Source organism: Malus sylvestris, chromosome 13 (assembly GCF_916048215.2).
Source record: "Malus sylvestris chromosome 13, drMalSylv7.2, whole genome shotgun sequence".
Taxonomy (NCBI): domain Eukaryota; kingdom Viridiplantae; phylum Streptophyta; class Magnoliopsida; order Rosales; family Rosaceae; genus Malus; species Malus sylvestris.
In genome coordinates, this window is record NC_062272.1 from 24,411,935 (window position 1) to 24,436,676 (window position 24,742).

The 24,742-nt window shown below is 37.0% G+C and overlaps 1 protein-coding gene and 1 long non-coding RNA gene across 2 annotated transcripts; both read right to left on the bottom strand.

Moving 5' to 3' along the window:
• Window positions 1-9,176: 9,176 nt before the first annotated feature.
• LOC126597297 (uncharacterized) lies at window positions 9,177-11,691 on the bottom strand. The gene is made up of 2 exons (XM_050264078.1): window positions 11,290-11,691; window positions 9,177-9,399 (listed from the first exon to the last, which is right to left on the bottom strand). Exon 1 carries the CDS (start codon window positions 11,574-11,576, stop codon window positions 11,307-11,309), a length of 270 nt encoding a protein of 89 aa, XP_050120035.1. The 5' UTR covers window positions 11,577-11,691; the 3' UTR covers window positions 9,177-9,399; window positions 11,290-11,306.
• Window positions 11,692-21,684: 9,993 nt separating this feature from the next.
• Window positions 21,685-24,284, bottom strand: LOC126595810 (uncharacterized). Its single transcript, XR_007613699.1, has 4 exons — window positions 23,905-24,284; window positions 23,658-23,821; window positions 23,085-23,151; window positions 21,685-21,901 (listed from the first exon to the last, which is right to left on the bottom strand). It is a non-coding gene; the product is annotated as an uncharacterized LOC126595810 (long non-coding RNA).
• Window positions 24,285-24,742: the final 458 nt, after the last annotated feature.

Below are 24,742 nucleotides of genomic sequence, written 5' to 3' on the forward strand. Positions count from 1 at the left end.
AACAAAATAATCGTCCAAGAGATTCATACCTCATTGTTGCCTGCTTCTATCAAGGTTTGCGAAATGGTTGGGCCTGTAGATCTGAGCCATAGCTTGGATGACTCGACGGGAATGTGAGGCTCTGGCCATTCTTGTTTCGTCATCTCTCATTCTACGCTCCTCATCCTCTTCCATCTCATTTTGGGCCACCTGGAGATTGAACATTCATTCTGATTGGTTAAACAATTATTCCTCTTGTTGATCGATTTCCCACATCATCCTTGAAGAAGAAGACATTGTAAGAAGGAAGCAGAAACTATGAATAATGATACAAATTTTGATTTTGGTGAAGAAGGAAGTAGAAACTATGAATAATAATAGAGCTCTAGAGAAAATTGGTGTGAGATTTCTGAGGATGAATGGTGGATTATATGGAGGATTAAGAAAGGATTAGGTTGTAGATAATGTCACGTGGCATGTTGTCATTTGTTAAAAATCTAATCGAAATCTATCCTCAAATATTGTAAATAGATTGTGACACGTGGTGCGACGTGATTGGTTAAAAATCTTATCGGAAATCTATCATCAACGATTCTGAAAAGGTAACGACACGTGGCACGACGATATTGGATAAAAAACTTATCCAAATCCATCACCAATAATTGTCTTTTCGGATAATGACACGTGGCGCAACGAGAATGATTGAAATTTTTATCCGAAATTACAAATAAAATTATTTTGTATTATTTTATACATAAAAAAATACTATTATTTTATTGCCTATTACCAGTGCTATTCAGTGTAGGGGTCGAGATGAAAAATGCAATTACTGTTCACTAGATGGATTAAATAATGAATAGTTTTGGGGGGTCTTAGCAAAGGTGGAGTTGCTCTAAGAGCAAGTCCACCCCTAAAAACTTTGTGCCAGCACCCAACGCATTTATCCACTCAAGTGAACAGTAATAGACCCCAGTGAACAGTAATAGGCTGAAGCATCTCCACCCCTAAAAATATGCTGGCACCCAGCCTATCTAATATTATATTATTTTATTCATATCAATTAATATTTTATCATTTAATTTATTTTTTCTTTTTTCTTCTTTCTTGCTTTCCCTCTCCAGTCCTTTCTTTCTCTCTCCCTCTCTTTCCCTCTCTCTCTATCTATTTTCTCTCCCTCTCTCTCTTTTCCAGCTCACTCCCGTGAGCTCTCCTTCTTCTTCCTCTTCAAAATCTTCAACAAATCAAACACAAAATATCTCTGCAATCAATGAAGCCGAGAGCTTGAGCTCTCCTCAGATCTTTCTCCCCTAGATCTCTCTACAATATCTCTGCAATCAATGGTTGTTTCATGAATTGAATCCCACAAACCCCAAATGGAGGTTGAAAATTAAATGGGTTTTTAATTTTCTGGGTGAAATCTCCATCGACGGCCCCAATTCTCTCGACCATTCGGCGTCGGAGAGGGCGTCGAAGGCCCCCAAACGCCATCCCCACCACCCTTTGCTCTGAATCCTACAAATTGGCCTTCTTCAAAACCTCCTTGACCCGACCTGGCGCGGAAAAAAAAAAAAAAAGGTGGCTGATGTCACGCGGGCGTCAGATAGGCCGGTCTCTGGGTCTGTCAAGAATGAGCTGGTCTGTTGCCTGGCTTAGGTTGGGTGCCAGGCAATTGGGCAGGCTGGAGTGAATTGACAAGGTGCCAGCCTGATTTTTTGGCTGGGTGCTGGGCAAATCCACCTCCGGTGGAACTGCTCTAAGGCGACCTGGGTTTCCATTTTTTCAATGATGTCTTTTCTTGGCAGTTTCAATTTACTTAAATGAACAACCGGGTATTTTTTTTAATTTAATTTTAATTTTTTTTTTAATTTATGAAAGGTGGACGACCGGTTCAAGTCACCTGAATAACAAAAAATAGCTTCTTTATTTATTTATTTTTTTGACAATGATGTCATGTTTAAATATTAATATCGTTGTATTGTTCTTTTGAAAAGGTATTTAGCGGGAAAACAAAACATAGATTTTAACGACCGAAACCATAGAACATCACATAACAAAAATACATAGGATAGATTTAAACGACCCAAGTGCACTATGTTGTATTCAAACTAGTTCGACAAGATATGGCATGGTGTGCATTCCATGAGTCCAAAACTTGGCCACTTTTAAATGACCTACAGGCAGTGGCGGATCTAGGAAATAATGTTTGTGGGGTCAATAAGGATAGCGCGCAGCGCGCAATTTTTTTTAACAGAAACGGCATCTGAGGTTCGCGTCTGAGGTTCAATCAAGTCCTTGGCTTCTGTGAACTCCCCGCACCGACACAACAGATCAATCATGCGAGCATAATGTTCTTCATCGGGGCTAATATCATAAGAATCACACATTGAACTAGAATAATGGCGCCCTTCTTTGACTAAACCAGCATGACTACAAGCTGAGAGAATGATGAGGAAAGTTACTCTATCTGGTAGCATATCTTCCTTCAACATTCGCTCAAAAAGTCCTATTGCTTGGACACCACATCCATGCTGTGCGAGAGCTGCAATCATAGCATTCCAAGACACTAAATCAATATAAGACATCGTGAGGAACAAAGTGTTTGCATCCTCAACAACTCCGCATCTACCATACATCTTGAGCGTGGAGCTGGCGTCCATACTTCAATGCTCCCAGCGCAGTTCGTCTTCAACCACCCCAGCCGAGGAGTTCTTTCAGACCTTTCGTCGAACACTTGGTGTGCAGCCAAGGGGTCTCACCAGCAGCTCCAAGGGGTCGCACCAGCAGCTCCAAGGGGTGTCTAAGGTTGTTTCCATGGCTTCCAAGGGGTCGTGCGACCCCATTGACCCCACTGTGGATCCGCCTCTGCCTACAGGGAAGAACAATTGACAACCTCATCGACGTCTTTACCACCCATATATGTCCAGTATCCTTTCTTCGCATCTAAATCAACATCCATTTGTGGTGGTTGAGCATAAGTGGGCAGAGGTGCTAACTATGTGTGCCGAGAAAAACTGAAGTTGCCCATGAAAGGGTAAGGAGACAAAGATGGGGGTTAGTCTTGAGCTTATCAAATAATGGTTTGCATAGTTCTCTCAATTTTGGGTAGAATTCTACAACATAATTTAATGAACCTAGAAATCTTTGGAGTTGGGTTTCATTAGTGATTTCATCTAGGAATTTATCTGCAAACTGGATGACTCTGTCTATAGGTTCGATTGTTGACTGAGGGATGTTATATCCTAAGAATCTTATGTTGGTTTGAAACAATTTTATTTTTGTAGATGAAACGACTAATCCGTTTGACTTAATTATTTTGGATAACATATTTAAATGTTTCCAATGTTCATCAATTGACTTTGAATAAATGAGAATATCATCAATGTAAACAATGGTGATTGATATTTCATTCATTATGTTTTGGAATTCATTGGGACCTTTAAAGGAAGGGTTCCCCATTTTTTTTGAAAAAATGGTGACTAGTTATGGGGTCTACACCACATCGAACTTCAACGATACGAACCGTCTATTTTTCAAGTTGGACCTCATAGATCATCCTTGCAATATATTAGCCAATTAGAAATATTTGAGACATCTAATTGAGTTCAAAAAAATTGACGAACACTTTGCTCTATAAGAAACAATAAAATTTCATCATGATAATTAAATAGATAAATGGTTTCGGATTAAATTGAATTTTTGTAATGATGATCTACAAATCGAGGCTTACAAAACAGACAGTTCAGACTGTTGAAATTCGACTTGGAGTGAGCCCTACAACAAATCCTTATTTTTACCCAAAATGGAGGATCCCTTTGGATAAAGGGCTTGTATAAGAATAAGTGCAATGCTCTTTTCTTTTCTGACTTATATTTTCAAATCGAACAAAAGTTTTGTAAAACTCTTTTCGTTAAAGCTTCAATTCTGAACTTACATTGGAGTGCTCTATTACCTGGATAATTTTTTTCCAATCAATGAAAGTTCTACTACCTTGAGCTTGAGATATACTATGATTAGTTGTTCTCTCATATTAGCTGATATATATAAAGCTAATAAACCCTACATACATCAATGGTAGGTAAGGATGGCAATTTAATCCGTCAAACCCAATACCCGCAGTTAACCGACCCGAACAGTTTGGTTTCAAGTAGAAAATTTCGGGTTTTTTAAGGGTTCGGGTAACTATTGAGTAAATTGTTCAATTTCAAGTTCGGTTATTGTTATAGGGGTATCCGATCCGAACCCGTCTCGTTTTTATTCTTTAATAAAAAATATAAATATTTATTATATATATGTTTTTATAAAAGAACACACCTCACTCTCTCTCTCCATGTTCCTCCCATTTTTGTGCTCTGTGCCTCTCCCTTCCCCGAGCACCACACACTACACACATGCAAAACAAGGACCACACCACCATCTTCTCTCCCTCATCCAGTCATCCCTCATCTTTCTCTTCTTCCTGTGCTCTCTCCCTCACCTCACTTCTCTGCAACTCTCTCTCTCCCTCTCCTCATTACACTCTCCTCAGTCCTCACCTCTCCCAAGCTACGCACACACGACACCACCACCCACACCACCCCACCGTCTTTGGCGAGCCCTCAAACCACACCCTCCAGACCCCACGCCATCTCTGCAACCTCTCGCTCTCTCTCCTCGTCCCTCTAGCACCATCACCCCAACTGAACTGATTTGGGGTTTTTACTTGTTGCCTCTATTGCTTCACTTTTTTATTTTTGAAAGTTTTTTACTTGGTTTTCTATTTGATTCCTCACATTAAAGTTGAATTGTAGTTGCAAAATTTTCATGGTGTTGCATTGTTGTTGGAGATTCAGAAATAAAAAGTGAGGGAGGAACTGGAACATCATGGGAAAACAAATGGGGAAAACCATTACCTGATGGGTAATCTGTTACCCGACGGGTTTGGTTACGAGGAATACCCGTTTGAATTTTTTACGGTTTCGGGTGCGGGGAAAAACAAACGGGTTCAGGTATGGGGATGGCGCATCCGAACCCAATCCGACCCATTGCCATCCCTAATGGTAGGGCTCACAATACATCAACTATCAAATAAAGACCCCGCATGTCACTTGTGCTTTTGATCTTTGACAAAAAAAAATAAAAAATAAAAAAATAAAAATTCTTACTTCTCCCTGAACTTGCAACAGTTATTTTGCTAACGTTGAAAAAATAAAAAAACCACCACAAGATTTGTTTTCTATTAAAAAAACTAAATTAATAGTCAAAAAGAGAGAAACACGTGCATTGCCTATTCGAGAAAATTTTCAATATACCTGAAACACAAGGTACACAACATATCATAATACAACTATACAAATAGAATGATACTGAAAAATAGCTCTCTTCACTTCGATTACGACACTTGTTCCAAGTACATAAAAAAATTTCTCCGCCTACCCATTTTCCACCTGGCACAGAACCAAACTAACAGTTGATAGCGGAGTTAACAAATGGGCAAAGTGAGACGCAAGACAACCAGTGGAGGTTTTGAGAGTGGGATTTCTGTTGAAAAATATGCAAATAATAAGCCGAGAATAAATGCATTGAGAGTGTCCCAGCAGCAACTTCATTAACGAGAATGGAGTGACTTCACACTTGAATTTTATCGTCGTGCACTAGCTTTTTCCTAGCCATTATCAAGTTATTCAAAGGAGAATCAACGGACTAAAACAAGTTGGAAGAATGCGGGAGAATAAAGAGCGTGAAATTTGCTTCCCTCTTAATTCCGAAACAATTTTGTGCACCAGAACAATCCATCTTTCCCTCTTTCAATTTTGTGCTACTATTACCTGTTGTACTTTTATGTGCAAACGGAAGCGAATTATAACAAAGTACCAAATATCAACGTCGTAGGTGAAAGCTAAAACAAACAATCTCAAACTAATACAAGAGATTTACTTGGTTTGGCATAAAGCCTACTCTACGGGCGAAACACGACAAGGAATTTTACTAAACAAACGGATATTACAAAAGAGTGTTTAAACTCTCACAACCCAAATCCCACAAATTACAAACCCTAAACCAAACGAGTAGAGAACTCAAACAAACGGAGAAGATTTTCCCAAATTGCTCTCTAACTCACAAACTCACAAATTGACTCTCACCAAATTGTCACACGAATGAACCACACTAAATAAACTAACCCTAAAGTCCTATTTATAGTGCATAGGACTTAGGTTACAATAAGAATCCTAATAGGAAATAAATCCAAATCCTTATCAAATAGGTAATTAACAAAATCTCTCCATCAATGAAACTAACTAAGAAGTCAAAACCAAACCCAAATAGGACACCAAAACCAAATAGGTAACACAAACCTAATCTATTGCATCATCCTAATTTTGAGCCAAAAACCCAACAATCTCCACCTCAACGAGAAATTAGCAAACTTCCAAATTTGGGATACCAAAATACAAACGCAAACATGCACCAAATTCTTTCGAAACTGAAAAAATCCAAAATTCTTCAAACTTGAAATTTCCTCCAATGCCTTCTCCAACAAATTCCATTATGGAAACTAACAAATACGAAACAAAATCCAAGCAAAAGCTTGAACATATGAACAAAAAGTGCGAATTGCACTCCACCCAAAGAGCTTGAGTACCAAGCTCCACCTCTTCACATAACCTTTAGAGGAGTTCAGAACAACGATCTTTTGCAATGTTTGCATCAACACTAGCAAAAGACTTATCAAACAACTTCTTTTTGCCCTTGAGTTTAAGGCAATCTACTTTCTAATGACCTTCTTTATAACAATAGCTACAAATGTTCTTTCCAAGTTTACTCCTTTCCTTATTCATTCCTTGAATTACCAAAGCTCCATCTTGTGTGTCAGACACTTTATTCTTTAGTTCTTTAGAATTCAAAGCGGCTTTAACATCTTCCAAACTAAGACTTTCTCTACCAAATAGTATGGTATCGACAAAGTGTTTGTACGAAGGAGATAAAGAACACAACAAAGTTATCGCATAATCCTCATCACTAATTTGGTTGTCCACACTTTTCAAATCCATCATAAGTTTATTGAATTCATCAACATGCTTATGAATTGACGTACCTTCATCCATACGAAGAGTATGCAAACGTTTCTTCAAATACAACTGTTTAGCAAGAGATTTGGTCATATGCAAGCTCTCCAATTTTATCCACAACTCTGGTGCAGATTTGATTCTACCAACTTCATGCAAGACTTCATTCGATAAAGTCAGCATGATTGCTCCACGTGCCCGCTCCATAACGTTTTCTTTTTCTTCATCAGTCCACGAATTCGGCAAAGCCTTCACACCCTTTAGCGTTTTCAAAAGCCCTTGTTGAACTAACAAAGCACACATCTTCAATTGCCAAATACCAAAGTCATTGCCGTTGAACTTTTCAATATCAACTTTCATCGATGACACAGAAGACTTCATAGTGACTGCCAAGCAAAGCCCAAGCCGAAACCTGGGCTCTGATACCACTTGTTGTACTTTTATGCGCAAATGAAAGCGAATTATAACAAAGTACTAAATATCAACGTCGTAGGTGAAAGCTAAAACAAATAATCTAAAACTAACATAAGAGATTTACTTGGTTTGGCGTAAAGCCTACTCCACAGGCGAAGCACAACAAAGAATTTCACTAAACAAACGGAAATTACAAAAGAGTGTTTAAACTCTCACAACCCAAATCTCACAAATTACAAACCCTAAACAAAACGAGTAGAGAACTCAAACAAACGGAGAAGATTCTCCCAAATTGCTCTCTAACTTACAAACTCACAAATTGACTCTCACCAAATTGCCACACAAATGAGCCACACTAAATACAGTAACCCTAAGGTCCTATTTATAGTGCATAGGACTTAGGTTTAGGGATGGGCAACGGTTATGGCGGACGGGTAGCTGCAGTTATTTACCCATAATCGTTTATGCTCATACCTGCATAACCGTTTACCCATTGGGTAATTGCCTAAACGGTTATACCCATACCCATAATTGTTTATAAACGATTAACCATACTTATAACCGCATACTCGTTTAACTGTAACCGTTTAATACCCATTTACCCTTTTTAACTCGTTTATTTATTTATTTATTTTTTTTTTTACCATTTCCCATTTTTCACCCGTCTACATGTTTTTTTAACAACTTGAAAATTTTAAAAATTTGTCGTAATTTTTTTTATTACAATTAAACATCGTTATAGGTACATTAATCATATATTTTCGTATTTTAATTTTTTAAGTTCTTATACCATTCCAATATTTGAAATAATAATTTACAAACGATATTTTGAATTGTTACTAATGAAGGTAAATATAATATTTGCCAAGTATTATTGGATTACAAAAATTGTTTAAAAGACATTTCTGTCAGCATTTTTATCAATTTCACGGTTACCCACAATGAATTTAAGTTAATTTGACGAATTCCTTAATGATGAGAATCATCATTCCTATAACAGTGTTATTGAGAGAAAGACCAATGAATTCATTGCTAATTTATTGGGTGCTAAGTATTATTGGATCGAGAACATGATTTGTATTAGTTTTACATATATAAAATAAATGGATAAACAATTACCCGTTTATAACCACGGTTAATACCCATAACCGTCCATTTAAATTTCGCGTGTAAACAGTTATACCCATAACCGTTTATTTATCTAAACGGTTACCTATAACCTTAACCGTTTAATTTAAATGAGCGAGCAACCGCAGTTACCCATAACTAATGGGTATTTGCCCATCCCTACTTAGGTTACAATAAGAATCCTAGTAGGAAATAAATCCAAATCCTAATCAAATAGGTAATTAACAAAATCTCTCCACCAAGGAAACTAACTAAGAAGTCAAAACCAAACCCATAGGACACCAAAACCAAATACGTAACACAAACCTAATTTATTGCATCATCCTAGTTTTGAGCCAAAAACCCAACATTACCTTCGTACTCTTGATAACATTGGTATGCTTGCAAGTGTCGTGCAATAACACCCAGCAACTATCATAAAATTCGCTAAAAAAAAATGCAACGGTTTAGTAGTTTCCTATCAAGGATAGCATAAAAATGAAAGATTCATGCCAACTACGTTCAGTACAAAAGTGTTTGTAGCAAAAGAGGCAACAAGAAAACGCCATTTCAGAAACCTAACCAAACTAGCATTCACTTAGCTATGCAGGCCTCTGAATACCAACACTAAAGTAGGACAATCAAAACATCAAATAAGAATGTGAGAGGCAGCAAGACAGAGTCATTCGGATAACAAAATCAGTAACCGTCCGCATAAATGACAAACGTTGTTTATTTCTGATAACTCGTTTAATGGTCAAATTTCAAAATAGACAAGATACCCATGGCCAAGAGAATTTATTGTATCACAATGATACCATGTGTTGACGGAGAAACACCCAAAGCCCTCACTAACCTGCAGAAATTAAAAAGTCAAAATGTTATTTCCTAATAACCAAAGCGCAAGGAAACACCAAGAGGCGAAGAATATTCAGTAGCACAACAAACAATGAGATATTGGCACTCATGGAAAGCCATATGGTAGATAGCTTTCAATCAGAGAAAGCATAGAGAAATTTTCTAGCCTAGTAAAAAATATGGTTATCAACAAAGGTAGGTTAATTCCATCCTATTAGCTTATGGTCTTCAATCATTTTTGTGAAACCATGTTTCTTGCCAACACAACTAGTGCATTCATAGATGGAGGGAAAATGCTTATAACTCAGTGGACCTTAGGAAAGGTTAGTTAACCATCTAATTATGATAAGACAAAACAAATTATTTTAACAAACACTGAAAGCATGATAATTATCAAATGGCTATGATATTTCTGATTAGCTCAAATCATTGGACAGAGTGTGAAGGGAAGGTGCCGGGGGGCAAAACTATTATCCACTCTTTTCCTAAATAGCGGATTGTCTACATTAGAGAAGTACCCATATTCATATTTGACAACTTTTAAGAGTTCAAAAAAAAAAAAAAAAAAAAGATAAGCTCGCAAAGACATAATAGCATTAACTTAAAAGAAATTGCAAAAGTGTTGTTGAAGAATAAAAATGTTGCCAATTCAATGTACTAACTAAACCAACGTTATTGCATACCAAATGATGACATTTGGGCCTTGTAATTCTGGTCCTCTTTCAATATACCAAAATTTTACATTCAGAAAAAGGTTTATGACCAATTTGAACAGAAATACATTAAAAAGGGGTTGAAACTCAATCCAGCCTAGAACTATATGCAAAGTGAACAGAAGATCAATCGGTAAGGAATACATTGAAGTCTTATAGGGATATGTGGAATAGCCTAACAGCTCTGACCCAAATTAAACCAATCAGTTCAAAACTAAATCAGGCTCTAATGCAGGAAAATAAGACACTAGGTTGAATATAAGGAGTATAGGCTATGTTTGAGTGAGGACTGCCAAGTTCCAAGGGATTGAGACCAAGTTAGTATGGAATGGATCACAAAAGGAGAGGAAGAGAGAGAAGAGGGGGGAGGGGGGAGGTGGGGGGGAGGTTGGTTCAAGGGATTTGCCAATGACACCTTCCAAGTAGGGATTTGCAAATCCTCTCACATGCTTTTGTAATGGTCCTGGAGGGCTTTTATAATCCCTCCTATCTAACATTTTGTGATCAATTTCTTAATAACTCAACTTCAATTCCTTGGGACTTGGAAATCCCTGACCCAAACACAAACATAGCCTATAACATACAGGCGGAAAAGTATTTCTCCGCAACGATTGTTCCTTTTTACCAATGCAAATAAATGCAGCAAAATACACACAAAACAAACGGTCTACAGAAAATCAAGATCCCATCTTCAAGCAAACAAAGGTGAAACATTGTTTAAAATAGTTAGATTTCTACACTTTTCAAATCAAATCCCTCACACAATATTTAGATTACTACACCCTCTTCAGGTTCCCATCTAATCAAATCTACAAAATTACTACACCATCTTCAACACCTTTAGATTAGACAAGCAAGTAGAACCCAACATCAAATCAACAAATACTTACGAAAAGATACAAAATTGAAGCATCCACTGACCGAAAATATCTACATTGAAATGGTCTCACACAACAACCCAAAATAAAATAAATATCACCCGGTAACCCATTTTGAACCACAAATAAATAAGGAACATAAACTGCATCTGTAATCAGAAAATTTATAATGACCCAATTGAAAGAAAAAAAAACCACATTTATCGATTTTTTAACAAACGAATCCTTTACCCATACAATTAAGAAGAAAAACAATCCAAAAATTGAATAAAAATTAAAAAAATATTAGGAATATACCATTTGTATGATCGAGGTCAATGGCCATGCTCCTTGGCGTGCTTGGCGTGCTCGAGGTGGCGGCGCTCCTCGGGAAGAGCGACGAGGTAGGAGAAGATCATGCCTCCGAAGCAGACATGGAGGAGAGGATCGACGGAGCTGGTCTGGATGTACTTGGCGTGGTAGTTGTCCAAGCCTCTCTGCACAGCCTTCTTGGCGTAATCGACGGACAGCATCGGCTTAATATGGTCGGGCAATTCCTTCACCTTCAACCCCTTGATCTCGTTGTAGAATCTCCTCATCGCCATTTGTGGTGATGCACTCGACAGAGAGAGAATTGGAAAACCCTAACCCTAGAAATCGAGGAAGACTCGAGAGAAGAAATGATGGGATTTAGAAGAAAGAGGGGGGGGGGGGGGGGGGGGGAGGATAGAGGTAGCCCGTGATGGAGACTCAGGAAAGGAAAGAGTTTTGTATGATAACGTACCATTTATTTGGGTTTGGGCCCAAAACACTGGGCTTTTTTCCCATGAGTAAACGATTCAAATTTAACTAATTGAAATTCGTTAAACATCAACCGTTCACATGTGAAAAAATGTGTGTGTGAGCAAAAGCCTTAATAGATATTGTGTCAAAACCTTACTTTCTTTCCCCAGTCGGTGAGAGTCCTTCTCTCCCATTGAGAAAGAGAGATTCTCATTGTTTGTGTGAGGTTGTCCCTTTTTTTTCTTTTCAAATTTTCATTCAACCGTCAACCTTAGTTCTGATCAGGGTCTGTAGCAGCTGCTTCTTTCTTTTTGTTTTCCCCTTCCTTTCTTCGTGTTATTGTTTTCCCACAATTCTCGTTTTTCGATTTACTTGATCTTTCCAACTTACATGTCATTGAACCCACTCTATATCCTTAGATTAACTATTACATGTTTTCTATACCATGTTCTTCCTCCATCTTCACATCCTTCATCCATCATTAATTTGTGTTGTTTTCCGCTTCTTTCTCTCTGACTTCACTCCATCCTTCATTGATTTTTTCCAAATTTAGTCTGCAATAACATTTGACCACAATTTGTTGTGGTTCATTAGTAAGGTGGGTTTCAGTGTTAACACCAACTCGGGTGTTCGCACCACCTTCTTCCCTCGGTCTGCCTGTGTTAGTAGTGTTACTTGTTAGAACCCAACACACTTGAACACACTCATAATTGAAAGCAACAACTTGTGTGTCAAGCACATAACAATCAACAAAATTTCAATAAAATAACCACCCTGAATAGGGAGTATGGAACTTTACAAAGCACAAAAAATGTCTTGCGGCTCATACGCTCAAGTGATAAGTTTTGGAGACACAAAAATAACTGACATGGTTGTGTGCCTAGTTATTCGACTTCAATTATCAATTGCCTAGTTATTCGACTTCAATTATCAATTATGTATGCATTGAACTTTATTCAGGACGGATTTATAAAATGGACTTGTATATAATTTGCCTCAAAAACTAATATAGTTGTATTAAAAAAATTAAAAAAGAAACTAGTAAACAAACAAAAGAACTTCTCCATGAACATGTATGTCCATTGTCCACACATTATTTGCACTTTTTTTTTTTTTTAGTGTTCAGATCAATTTCAACGATTGGTGTTAAAATCGTAACATATATCACAACCGGGTCTTTTAAAACCCGAAAGTTGCCCAACTCTTTTCCTGGTTCTCCCCAAAAATTGCTGGGAGTGTTTCTTTGCCTTGTCATTGGTCTATTTGGGCTTTTCATTTCAAGTTGCGAATAAGTGGGTTTTAAAAAATCAAAAACCAAAAAAATGGAACCAAAAACTAAACCGAAGCCAAAAAAGCGAACCGAAATTGATTGGTTCAGTTTCGGTTTCAGTTTCAGTTGTACGGAACCCCTTCCCTCCAGGTTGAGAGTATTGGATATGACTGTAAATGACATGTGTTGTGCACATGGTATTAGATAGGATTGTAAGAGCAACTTCAGCGTTGCAAAGGCCCCCTAGGGCTATTCACTATTGAATCCACTTAGTGAACAATAACTGTCCTTAATGAACAGTAACTACCTTTTGCATTTCCATCCCTACACTAAATAGCCATGACAATAGGCAATAAAATATTAGTATTTTTTAATAAAATAATAAAAAATAATTTTATTTGTAATTTAGGATAAGATTTTTAATCGTTGATGAAGGTAGCTACCGTAATAATCCTCATCCTCGTTTTCTTGTTTGGGTTGGAAGAATGGCCTATCCAAGGAGTCCCCTTCGCTTACATTTTCAACATTAACCACGGATTTTGAACCTGCACAAAAAATGGAGCAACCAAATTATGAAAGTCCTCTAATTTTGTTTACGGACTGAAATTAGCAACCAGAGATATTCAACATATGTCAGCAAAAAGCTTTGATCTTTCAAACTTTCCCTCTAAACATGCAAAAAGCTTCAAGCTTTTCATCTGAACATGCAAAAAGCTTCAAGCTTTCGATCCAAAGATCCAAAAAACTTCAAACTTTCAATCTTAACACGTTAATTCAGCAAGAACTGGCAACAATTAGCAGAAAAATGTGGAAACAATCGATCTTTTACCAATTTTTACATTAATTCAAATGGGAAGTGTGAAAGTTTCAAGCTTTAACATTAATCCATCAAGTCAACAAGAAAAACCTGTTGGTCTAAATTTTCAGAAAAAGAAAAAAAAAATCAGAAAGGCAACAATCCCAACAAATAAAATAGCAAAAGGGTTCATCGAATTTGATCTGCTTTCCACGTGATCTAGCTGTTTTCTTAGCTGGTCGTCCTTTTTTCCTCTAAATTCAGTTGGGTTTTTGTAAAGTTTGGAAATTTCAGGGATTTTGGTGGGTTTTTCGTATGGGTTGTGTCAACGACGGATAGAGGTGGTTCTGGATGGTTCTGCTGGGGTGGGAAGGTGGTGGGTTTGGGTGTTTGATGGTATCTGGATTTGATTGTTTTAGGGTTTGTGAGAAATGGGTTTGAAAGTTGAGGATGGTAAGGTGGAGGTCTGGGACGTCTGCAAATCGAAGGTGAGGAGGAAGAAAAAGCAGAAAGCGGATGGGGATGAGCTGACGTCACCCTGACGTCAGCTTTGCATCACTTGGCCCTCAGGCTCTCGGGCCACCGATTGGAGTCGGGCCTCTTGCTCGGGCCCCCTTTCATCCACACGCCCGCATAGGCTGGAGCTTGTAGCTCTGGCTATTGGGTTGGTGGATTGGCCAGTCCATCGGGCTAAAGAGCACGGTGGAGTTGCTCTAAATGTCATGTGTTGTGCACATGTGATTGGTAGCTTCCTCTCTAAGTCATTGTATTAGAAGGGGTTAAAAGGGCTTTTCTCTCCATGTATTTTGTAATGGTGAAAATAGAATTGCAGAGAGAGGAATAGAAATTCTTTGAGATTAATAGCTTTTCTTCTAAAACTTTTCATCTTCTTTGCAAGATTTGTGAATTGATTTCTATTTCTTCAATGTGTTAAGATGGTATCAATAGCCAGTCTCGCTCACGCAGTGCTCCTGGTTTTTTTTCTGTTGGTCCGATTGTTGCTAAGATGATATCTCTCTTCTAAATATCTAATTAGTTGCTGAAGTTGGAATTTTTTTGGGGAATTTCGAAGGCTGATGCCATACAAGAATATTATGTGAAGAATTTGTTGATGAATTGCCTCAAGGCCGATGCCAAATGTGTTAAATGTTTTCTCGTAACTATGTTGTGAATCTGAAGGCCAATGCCGATTATGTTGATGAATTAGTTAATTCTTGAAGTTCTTGATTTTCTAAGGTCGATGCCATATTTGAGTTTCTTTCTTTCTTGATAATTTCTGAAGAATATATCGATTGAAATTGGGGTTTCTTGAAATTTGTCATCTGGGTTTTTCTTGTCGACATAAGATTGTCAATATCGTGCATTTGTTTCTCTTGCTGGGTATTCAAGATTGTTGTTGCTTATAATCATGTCAAATTCAGTGAAGATTGAAAGCTTGTTGGGTATGCTTACTATTAAGCTCACTGATGAGAATTTCATAAAGTGGAATTTCTAGTTTATGTTTGATTTATGTAGATATGACTTGTTTGGTCATTTCACTAGTGAATCGGTATGTCCTCCCAAATTTGTTCTTACTCCTGAGATGGGTGTTACAACCGAGATTAGTGATACCTATAAGGCATGGATTAAAACTGATATGGCATTGTTGAGTCTTTTAATTGCAACTTTGAGTGATGGTGTTATAGAACATGTTGTTGGATGCAAAACTTCAAGAGAAGCCTGGATAGCTTTGCAAGATTGTTATCTATCTGTTTATAGCGCAATTGTAAATCACTTGAAGGCTGAGCTTTACACTTTACAAAAACCAGGGAATACTATTGATAAGTATTTGTTACGGTTGAAAGGAATTAAGGATCAGTTGCAGGATGCAAGGGAAAAGGTATCTAATAATGATCTTTTCATTGCTACTCTCAATGGTCTACCTCATGAATATGATATGATTCGTACTGTCATTTTAGCTAGAGATACCCCAATTACCTTGAAAGAGTTTCGAGCACAGTTGATTGGTGCTGAGAAGACTATTGAGTACAAGGTATAATCTTTGGTCCAAAGCATGGCTGTTATGTATGCCAATACAAATTCTTCCACTCGTACTTCAGACACTAGTGGATCCTCTCCATTTTCGAGCAACTCTGGTTCCTCTTCTCAAGGATCATCTAATTTTGGTTATGGTTCTAATGGCACTAGTTCTTCACATAATAATGGTGGTTATCCTAGTTATCAGTCTAATGGTACTAATGCTTTTTCATCTAGTGCTAATGGTAATAATGGAGGGAGATTTTATCATACTAACAATTTTCGACCAAGGGGTAATGGTGGCTACAAACCTCGGTTCAATAATTCAAGGTCTGGTAGTCTTTGGCAATCTTGGTTTAATAATACTTCTAATAGATATGAGCAGATTCCAGTGTCAGATTTGTTCTCGAAATGGTCATATTGTTGTTACCTGTCTCTATAGAAATGATACTGGAAATGGTCATGTTGTTTAGAAGTGTCAGATTTGTGGAAAAAAAAGGCCATATTTCACTCAATTGCAGACATAGAGCAAACTATGCTTATCAAGGAAATCAACCACCTTCTTCTTTGACTGCTAATTATGCATATCCAGGGTTTACTCCTCAAAATGAAGTACCTGTGTATTCCTCTGTACCTCAATTTCAATCTCCAGTGTCATTTACTCAATTCCTTCTGAGTGCACCTCAAGTTCATCCTTTTAATTTGTCCACTATAAATGCACAAAGTTCTACTAAAGTTGTAAATGGTGACTTATGGATCATTGACACAGGTGCACGTCATCACATAAACCCTGATGTTAATGTTCTCACTCAGGCTACTCCATATGAAGGAAATGAGAAGATAATTGTTGGTAATGGTGAAGGTTTGGAAGTCAAACACATTGGCAATACTACTTTGCATACTCAGTCTCACGTTTTACATCTTAAAAATATTTTACATGTGCCAATGCTTACTGTCAATCTTTTATCAGTTAAACAGCTTTGCAAGGATAATCATAGCTGGTTCATTTGTGATGATGTTCAATTCTTTGTGTAGGACAAGGCAACAAGGGCAATCCTCCACCACGGAAAGAGTAGCAAAGAAGAGTTATTCAGAATTCCCGTACATATGTTTCCTACATTGTTCAGTTCATGTGCTATTTCTTCTACTTTTTTGGGACATACTATGAAAAAGTCTTTGTGGCATTAACGTTTGGGTCATCCATCAAATGAGATATTTGTTGCTATGCTTTAAGATTTTGATATAGTTTGTAGTCCAGATGAACATGTTCAAGTTTGTTCACATTGTATCTGTGGAAAGATGAGTATATTACCTTTTTTCAAAAAGGATTAATAGGATAGATATCCCATTTTATAAGATACATAGTGATGTTTGGGGACCTTCTCTGGTTCTTTCTATGAGAAGTTATCGATACTATGTTTCTTTTCTAGATGAAGCCACTAGGTTTGTATGGATTTTTCCTCTAATCAATAAATTAGATGTTTTCGATGCTTTTGTTAAATTTTGTGCATATGTTGAAAACCAATTTAATGCTAAGATCAAGGTGTTTCAATCTGATGGTGGTGGGGAGTTTTTGAATGCTTCATTTAAGGATTATTTGGAGAAGAATGTAATATTGCATTATGTTTCTTGTTTGTACACTCCTTAGCAAAATGGCATGGCTGAGAGAAAGTATTGCCATTTGCTTGAAATACCTATTACTCTTCTGTTAGTAGCTAAATTGCCACACAAGTTTTGGTATTATGCAGTTGCTTATGCTGCATTTTTTATTAATAGAATGCCTTGTAGAGTTTTGCAAATGACTTATCCATTAGAACAATTGTATGGCAAGAAACTTGTACTGTCTACTTTAAAGGTCTTTGGTTCATCCATATATCCTTATCTTCGACCTTATAATGTTAACAAATTGCAATCTCGATCTGTCCAATGTATTTTTTGGGGGTATTCACATGGATATAAAGGTTCTCTGTGCTACAATTTGTTAACAGGAAAGATTCTCATTTCTCGACATGTTTTGCATGATGAGAGTTCTTTTCCTTATGTGGATATGGTTAGTTCTCCCAATTTAGTTCCATCATCTTCTTCTGTTCTTATTAAACCTGTGGTGGTGCACTTACCAAATTCTACAGAAAGCTATGAGGTGTTTACTAATACTAATGCTTCTCACAGTTTGTCTTCAAGTTCTTTAGCTAATCAACACCAGTTTGCATCTATTCCTAGTACAAGTACATCTTCACCTGCTAGTCATGATTTTGACTCCAGAACAAATGCTACTCTTTCCGACCCCAATTCCCTGTTGCATGTCCTCCAACTAAGTTCAGTTATAAGTTTAGTTTCTTCACAAGGCATTCAAACTCGACTGAGAATAGGCACTATTACTCGAAAGGATTATTCTGCTCTCATTGCTTTATTTCCTGAAGTTCACTCATTAAATCTTGAAGATGATGCTCATTTTTAAGGGGGGTTTTACGTTCCTTGCTGATATTAAAGATGCTTCGGAGCCATCAAGCTTTAAACAAGCTTCACAAATTCCCCAATGACAGTTGGCAATGCAAGAGGAGTTTGATGCTTTTCAATCTCAAGGTACTTGGATTCTAGTCCCTAATTATGGAGATAAGAATGTTATAGGGAGTAAATGGGAGTACAAACTTAAGAGAAATAGTGATGGCTCTATTTCTATATTTAAGGCCTGGTTGGTAGCATAGGGGTTAACCAAGAACAAGGCCTTGATTATACCAAGATTTTTAGTCCTATGGTTCGACACACTACAGTGAGATTAATTTTAGCATTAGTTGTCACAGACAAATGGGATCTTAGACAATTAGATGTTAAAATATTTTTTACATGGGGAATTACAAGAAGAGGTCTATATGAAACAACCTCAGGGGTTTGTTGATTCTAAGTTCTCTACACATGTTTGTAAACTTGTGAAATCATTGTATGGTCTAAAACAAGCTCCTGGTTATCTCCAAGCTATTGGTTTTCAAGCTTCTCTATTGGATTCCAGTTTATTTGTGAAGACAAATGGTAGTCATGTTATCATTTTACTTCTATATGTTGATGACATCATAATCACAGGATCAAATTCTGAGTTGGTGCAATCTGTGATTACTAATCTTAGTGAGGCATTTGATTTGAAGGATATGGGAAAGTTAGCTTATTTTTCTGGTGTTCAGATTAATGGATATTTGTTTATCAACCAAGGGAAATATGCTAAAGATCATATTCATAAGGTTGGTATGGATGATTGTAAAAGCTGTTCAACACCTTGTAAACCCCATAACCAGGTTCTAACCAGTGATGGTTCCTTGTTGTCTAACCCTATACTGTATCGAAGCTTGGCAAGAGGTTTATAGTATCTCACTTTTACTCATCCAGATATCACTTTTGCAGTTAATATAATGTGCCAAAGCATGAGTGCTCCAACTGATGTCCATCTTGCCATGGTTAAAAGAATCTTGCGATATTTGCAAGGTACAGTTTACTATGGATTGACATACATTTTTGGTGGATCTTTACATTTGAATGCCTATAGTGATTCTGATTGGGCTGCTGATTTAAACACTAGGCGTTTTATCACTGGTTATGTGGTTTTTTTTTTTGGGGGAGGGGACAATCCAATCTCTTGGCAATCAAATAAGCAGTCTTCAGTTTCTAGGAGTTCAACAGAGGCTGAATATCGTGCATTGGCTCATACAATCGCATATATTGCTTGGATCAGGTTACTTCTTAAAGATTTACATGTGTTTACGTATTCACCTCCAATCCTTTATTGTGACAATCAATCTGCGATTGCTCTTAGCATGAATTCTGTCCAGCATTCTAGGATCAAACACTTAGAAACTGACTTTCATTTTGTTCGTGAAAGGGTGCAAAAAAGATATTTGTCAGTTCAGTATTCGTGTACTAAAGATCAAATCGTAGATGTACTCATAAAGGGCTCGCATAGACCTGATTTCCTGAGGCATTGTTTCAATCTTAAGATTGATGGGGGGGTATTGGATATGACTGTAAATGACATGTGATGTGCACATGGTATTAGATAGAATTGCAAATGTCATGTGTTGTGCACATGTGATTGGTAGCTTCCTCTCTAAGTCATTGTATTAGAAGGGGTTAAAAGGGTTTTTCTCTCCATGTATTTTGTAATGGTGAAAACAGAATTGTAGAGAGAGGAATAAAAATTCTTTGAGATTCATAGCTTTTCTTCTAAAACTTTTCATCTTCTTCGCAAGATTTGTGAATTGATTTCTGTTTCTTCAATGTGTTAAGAAAGAGTGTTTACTTCAAGCAATCTTGACAACAGATTTTGTGTTGCCATTATTGAATAAGTAAACTATTTATGAGTATCCTTGATTTTCCTCCTCCTTGACTCTATCTCCCTCTCTGTCCCAATCTCTTAGCTCTTGGCACATCCCTTTCCTCCATCATCTCAGCCTTTTTTCCAAACCCAATTTCTCGTCTATTCACCTCTGCAACTCTCTCCACAGCCACCATATCTACTCCGCTTCTGTGTGAATTTCAAATTTTCATTTTCCCTAATTGTTTTAAAAATAATTGGTTTTGTGGGCCATCATTTCTACAAAATGGTAAGTTCTTTTTAGATATGATAGACTATCTCCAACCAAAGGGTTCAGAGGGCCAGAGGGTCGAAAATAGCTTGAAAATTGTCTCTAACCGAGGGCTAGGCCAAAGGGCTCGTGGGCCCCACTGGACAAAAAAGGGCCAACCGATTGGCCCAAATGAGACAGCTAGCCAGCCCCTGGTCGGGCCAGATTTTTCACCATTCATGTTGGTTATATCCGACAACATTGTACTTATTCCTATTGGTTATATTGGATAAGAATGGTAGGCCAAAATTTCACATACAACGGCTAGTTGATGTCAGCTAGCCGTTATTTTTTATTTTTTTTATTTTTTATTTTATTTTTATTTTTTACAAATTTTTTTTTCTGTAACTTCCTATAACTTCTATTTTTAAATTCTATTTTTTTTCCTATAACTTCTACTTTAGAAAATTTGTTTCATATTTTTTTTTAAATTCTATTTTTTTCCTATAACTTCCTAAGCAATTATACAACATTAAATTAAAGTATATGAAACAACATTAACCAACATAAAAATTATACAACATATAAAAAACATTTAGCAACATGAAACTTAAACAACATTTTTAAAAACATTTAACAACATAAAATTTAAACGCCTACTTCATGCTTCTTTTGGCCCAAAGATGTTGTCGTTTTTAAATTTAAGTTGTTGTAGTTTTTAAATTTAAGTTGTTATAGTTTTTAAATTTAAATAATAAATTATGTTTGGCCCTTTGGCCTTTTGGCTCTCGGTTGGAGATAGTTTTTTGTGACAGAGCTAAAACAAGCCCTATGGCCCTTTGACCCTCGGTTGGAGATGGAGGCAATATGGTAATGTACTGTTCATTAAAATATTAATATCTTGGAGGGCCAGAGGGCTAAAACGAGCCCTCTGGCCAGCCTTCGGTTAGAGATGGCCTTATGTGGTATTGGGATTTGACCAATTGTAATGATGCTCAAAATTCTACGTTTGCAGCAAAATTTTTTATGAACTTGATTTACAAATAAAAAAGATAAAAAAAAAAAAACCGAACTAAAACAAAAAAATAACTGAAGAAAACTGAACTGAAATTTCGGTTTGATTTTCAGTGTTGGTGAAAAACCTATCCCTAGTCACAAACAATTTAAGGCCCATTCTAGCATCTTATTCTTGTGTAATTAATGGATTAATTGCACATACACTGACACGCCCCGACCGTAGTCAAGGAATGCTGGCCGTCACGTGAACGTGACGTAGCCATGTGCGCTGTGCGGAAGCGTTATATTATAAGGAAAATACGAATAAATTAAAACCAAATACGATAGGTTCTAATTTGAGTTTAAGTGTGATTACATAACCAGAGCATAAAGTCTAAGTGCAGTCAAACATAAAATGTACGTATTTAACAACACTCGACGATGATCCTACATGAGTGGTGATTTGTCAGAACTTTCAGCTGGACACCTCGAGATTCACTGATGAACGTTATCTAAAACCTGGAGGGGCGCAAAACAAAGTTGAGTGGGTCAGCAAAACGAACTTATTCGAAACCTTCTTTTCTCTTTTGAATATACTAACCCCTCGCTGTAAAACAAGTATAAGTTTCCTAGTAATAAAGCATATATTCATATACATAATATATATATATCAAATCATGCTGAATAATATGAACGTATGCCATGCCAAGTATCATAATAGAATGCTCAACATTTCTAAGTGAATATGATAGAATAACATAAAAGCCAATTCAACGCTCAGCTATCAACATAATTCGTATTCTTTCATCATAATCAACTTATCATAATTAACTCAGCCCTCGGCTGCCTATATAGCTCATAATCATCTCATCATATCATGTATAAATCTGTATATCTTGTACACATTCAGTACCACCTCACGTGGTCTGCATCTCATCACTGTATATATCATAATATGCTCTAGTGCTACAATCACGTGAAGCTGTGCGATAAATCGCAGGTCACCTACAAGTCGAACCCACATAAGTGGTCTATACGACAGGCTATACACCTACTTGGATCCAAGGCGAGCATGCGGTGTGGGAGGTGAACATACACGTGAAGGCTATGCCTCTCTCTTGGCGGGAGCACTTATATACGTGTGCAAGTAAATGAGCTTTCTATCACATCTCAATCATATAACTCAACATATCTCAACTATATCTCATGATCGTTATCAGGATAGTATCTCAAACGTATCACAATTATATCTCGAATCATGTCACAATTATATCTCAAACATATCTCAAATATATCTCAATCACATTTCATACATATCTCAATCATATTTCATACATATCTCAATCACGTTTCATGCGTATTTCAATTGTATATTATACATATATCAAATGCATATCGTACGTATTTCAAATGTATATTATACATATTTTTATACGTATGTCAATTGTATTTCAATAATATTCAAACGTATCTTAATCGTATTTCCATAGTATTTCATTCATTTTCAACATAATATGTCACATGTAACGTACCTGGGCCTCCTCAGCACCATGCAACAATATGTATAATTATGGTAATGCACATATCAAAATATAATGCATATTTGACAAGTTATTTAATTCGTATTTATATTTAAAATACGTTTTCTAGGAAACACGTCAAGTATACTTATATATATACTGAAAAATAACTGCCCACTCACTGATAAGTAGCCGGTTCGTAACCCCCTCGCCTATTTTGGTTACGTTCTTCGTCCGTATAATTTTCACCTATACAAAAATAATTATAAAACATTATTTAATATGCACATACACAAACATACGTCAATAACTTCTCATAAGTTGCTCAATTTGGGTATGTGAATATACCACGGTGATCTACACGACGTCATGAACACGTAGAAATTTTTAGAATAATTTTTGGGCCACGCGCCAGAGGAAGGTCGGACCTACGCGCCCCCACGCGCGTCTTCTTCCTCGTCTCGTCGGACTGGTTCGCCGGTTTCTGGGCAGTTTTTCAAATTGCCATAACTTTGTCATTTCTCAACTAAATCAAGTGATTCAAAAACTAAAGTTGTAGCCCTTGAAGAGACAAAGAGAATGGTACCTCAAAAAACACCTATCTCCCCGTGGTTTGGCCGGAAACTTCCTCGAAAGCCTCGGAGGTCGCCGGAAACTGGGTATTTTTCAAAACGTCATAACTTCTTCATTTCTTCACCATTTTCAACGTACTTTATATCAAAATGAAGATATTGACGAGACGAACACATTAATACCTACCTCGACCCTTAACTCGCCGGGTATTCACTGGAAAAATCCTCGAAAGCTCCGGTCAAACTTTGAACTTGTCGATCTCCGTGTTCTTACGTCCAAAACTTCCCAACGTTACACTCCGAGCATCCTTGGGACCTTCTAAGACTCACTGTGATCTTTGTTTAGCCTAAAACATAGCCATAATAAAGTTTATGAACAGTACATAAACACGGGACCTTTGAAACTAGAGTTTTTCGAAACGAAACTCACCTGAATTTGGTATCCCCGTGTTCGTGAAGTTCTCAGGATCACGATGGTGGTCTTAGATCCAACGTTCGTGCAAGTTTGATTGAGTTTTTGTGTGTGTGTTGCTTACGGTTCGAGAGGGAGAGTTAGAGAGAGTGAGAGAGACTGTCGAGGGATAGAGAGAGAGAGTTTCAGGTTCGTGTGAGGGAATGACGATGAGTGAAGGTATTATTGAGGGAGGCAGTGGAGCACTTCACGAGTGGAGCACTTCACGGAAAGGAAATGGAAATGGAATCGGACGTGTGATCCATTCCTTAGCCTTTAATCATTCAACATATAAAATAGCCGTCCAAACCTTAAACAATTGTATAAAGATTCAGGGTATTTAACACACTGTATACATATGACACGTTAAATCGGGACGGGTTATCACATACACCCCCTGAGATTTTTGTGGTTTCATAAAACCCCTTCAGGCTTTCAACATATCACAAACATCCTGATGTATTAAAATCATTTCACAAACCTCCCTTCATGACTTAAAAAAACCCTAACAATCCTACCAGAAGAAGTGAAAATACAAAAAAAATCTTAATGCGTCAAAATAGTGTTTGGCTACAAGTTTTGGTTAGACGATTGCTATCATATAAAAAAGCCCTAATGATATTTTTTTCACTGCAAAAAACAACTCATTTGTGGGAACACAGTCTGCGGTGTGAAAACACATATTGGGGAACGAAGACCTGAAAACACAAGCGTATTTTTCCCTTTATGCTTGTTTGTTTTGAAAAGTAAACTTTTATCAATTTTTGCTCCAGATTAAAAAAAGAATTAGCAACCCCATCAAGAATATCCTTGTGAA

Excerpts from the sequence above, each read along its gene's own strand:
- LOC126597297 (XM_050264078.1), bottom strand. The coding sequence starts at position 11,576 with ATGGCGATGAGGAGATTCTACAACGAGATCAAGGGGTTGAAGGTGAAG.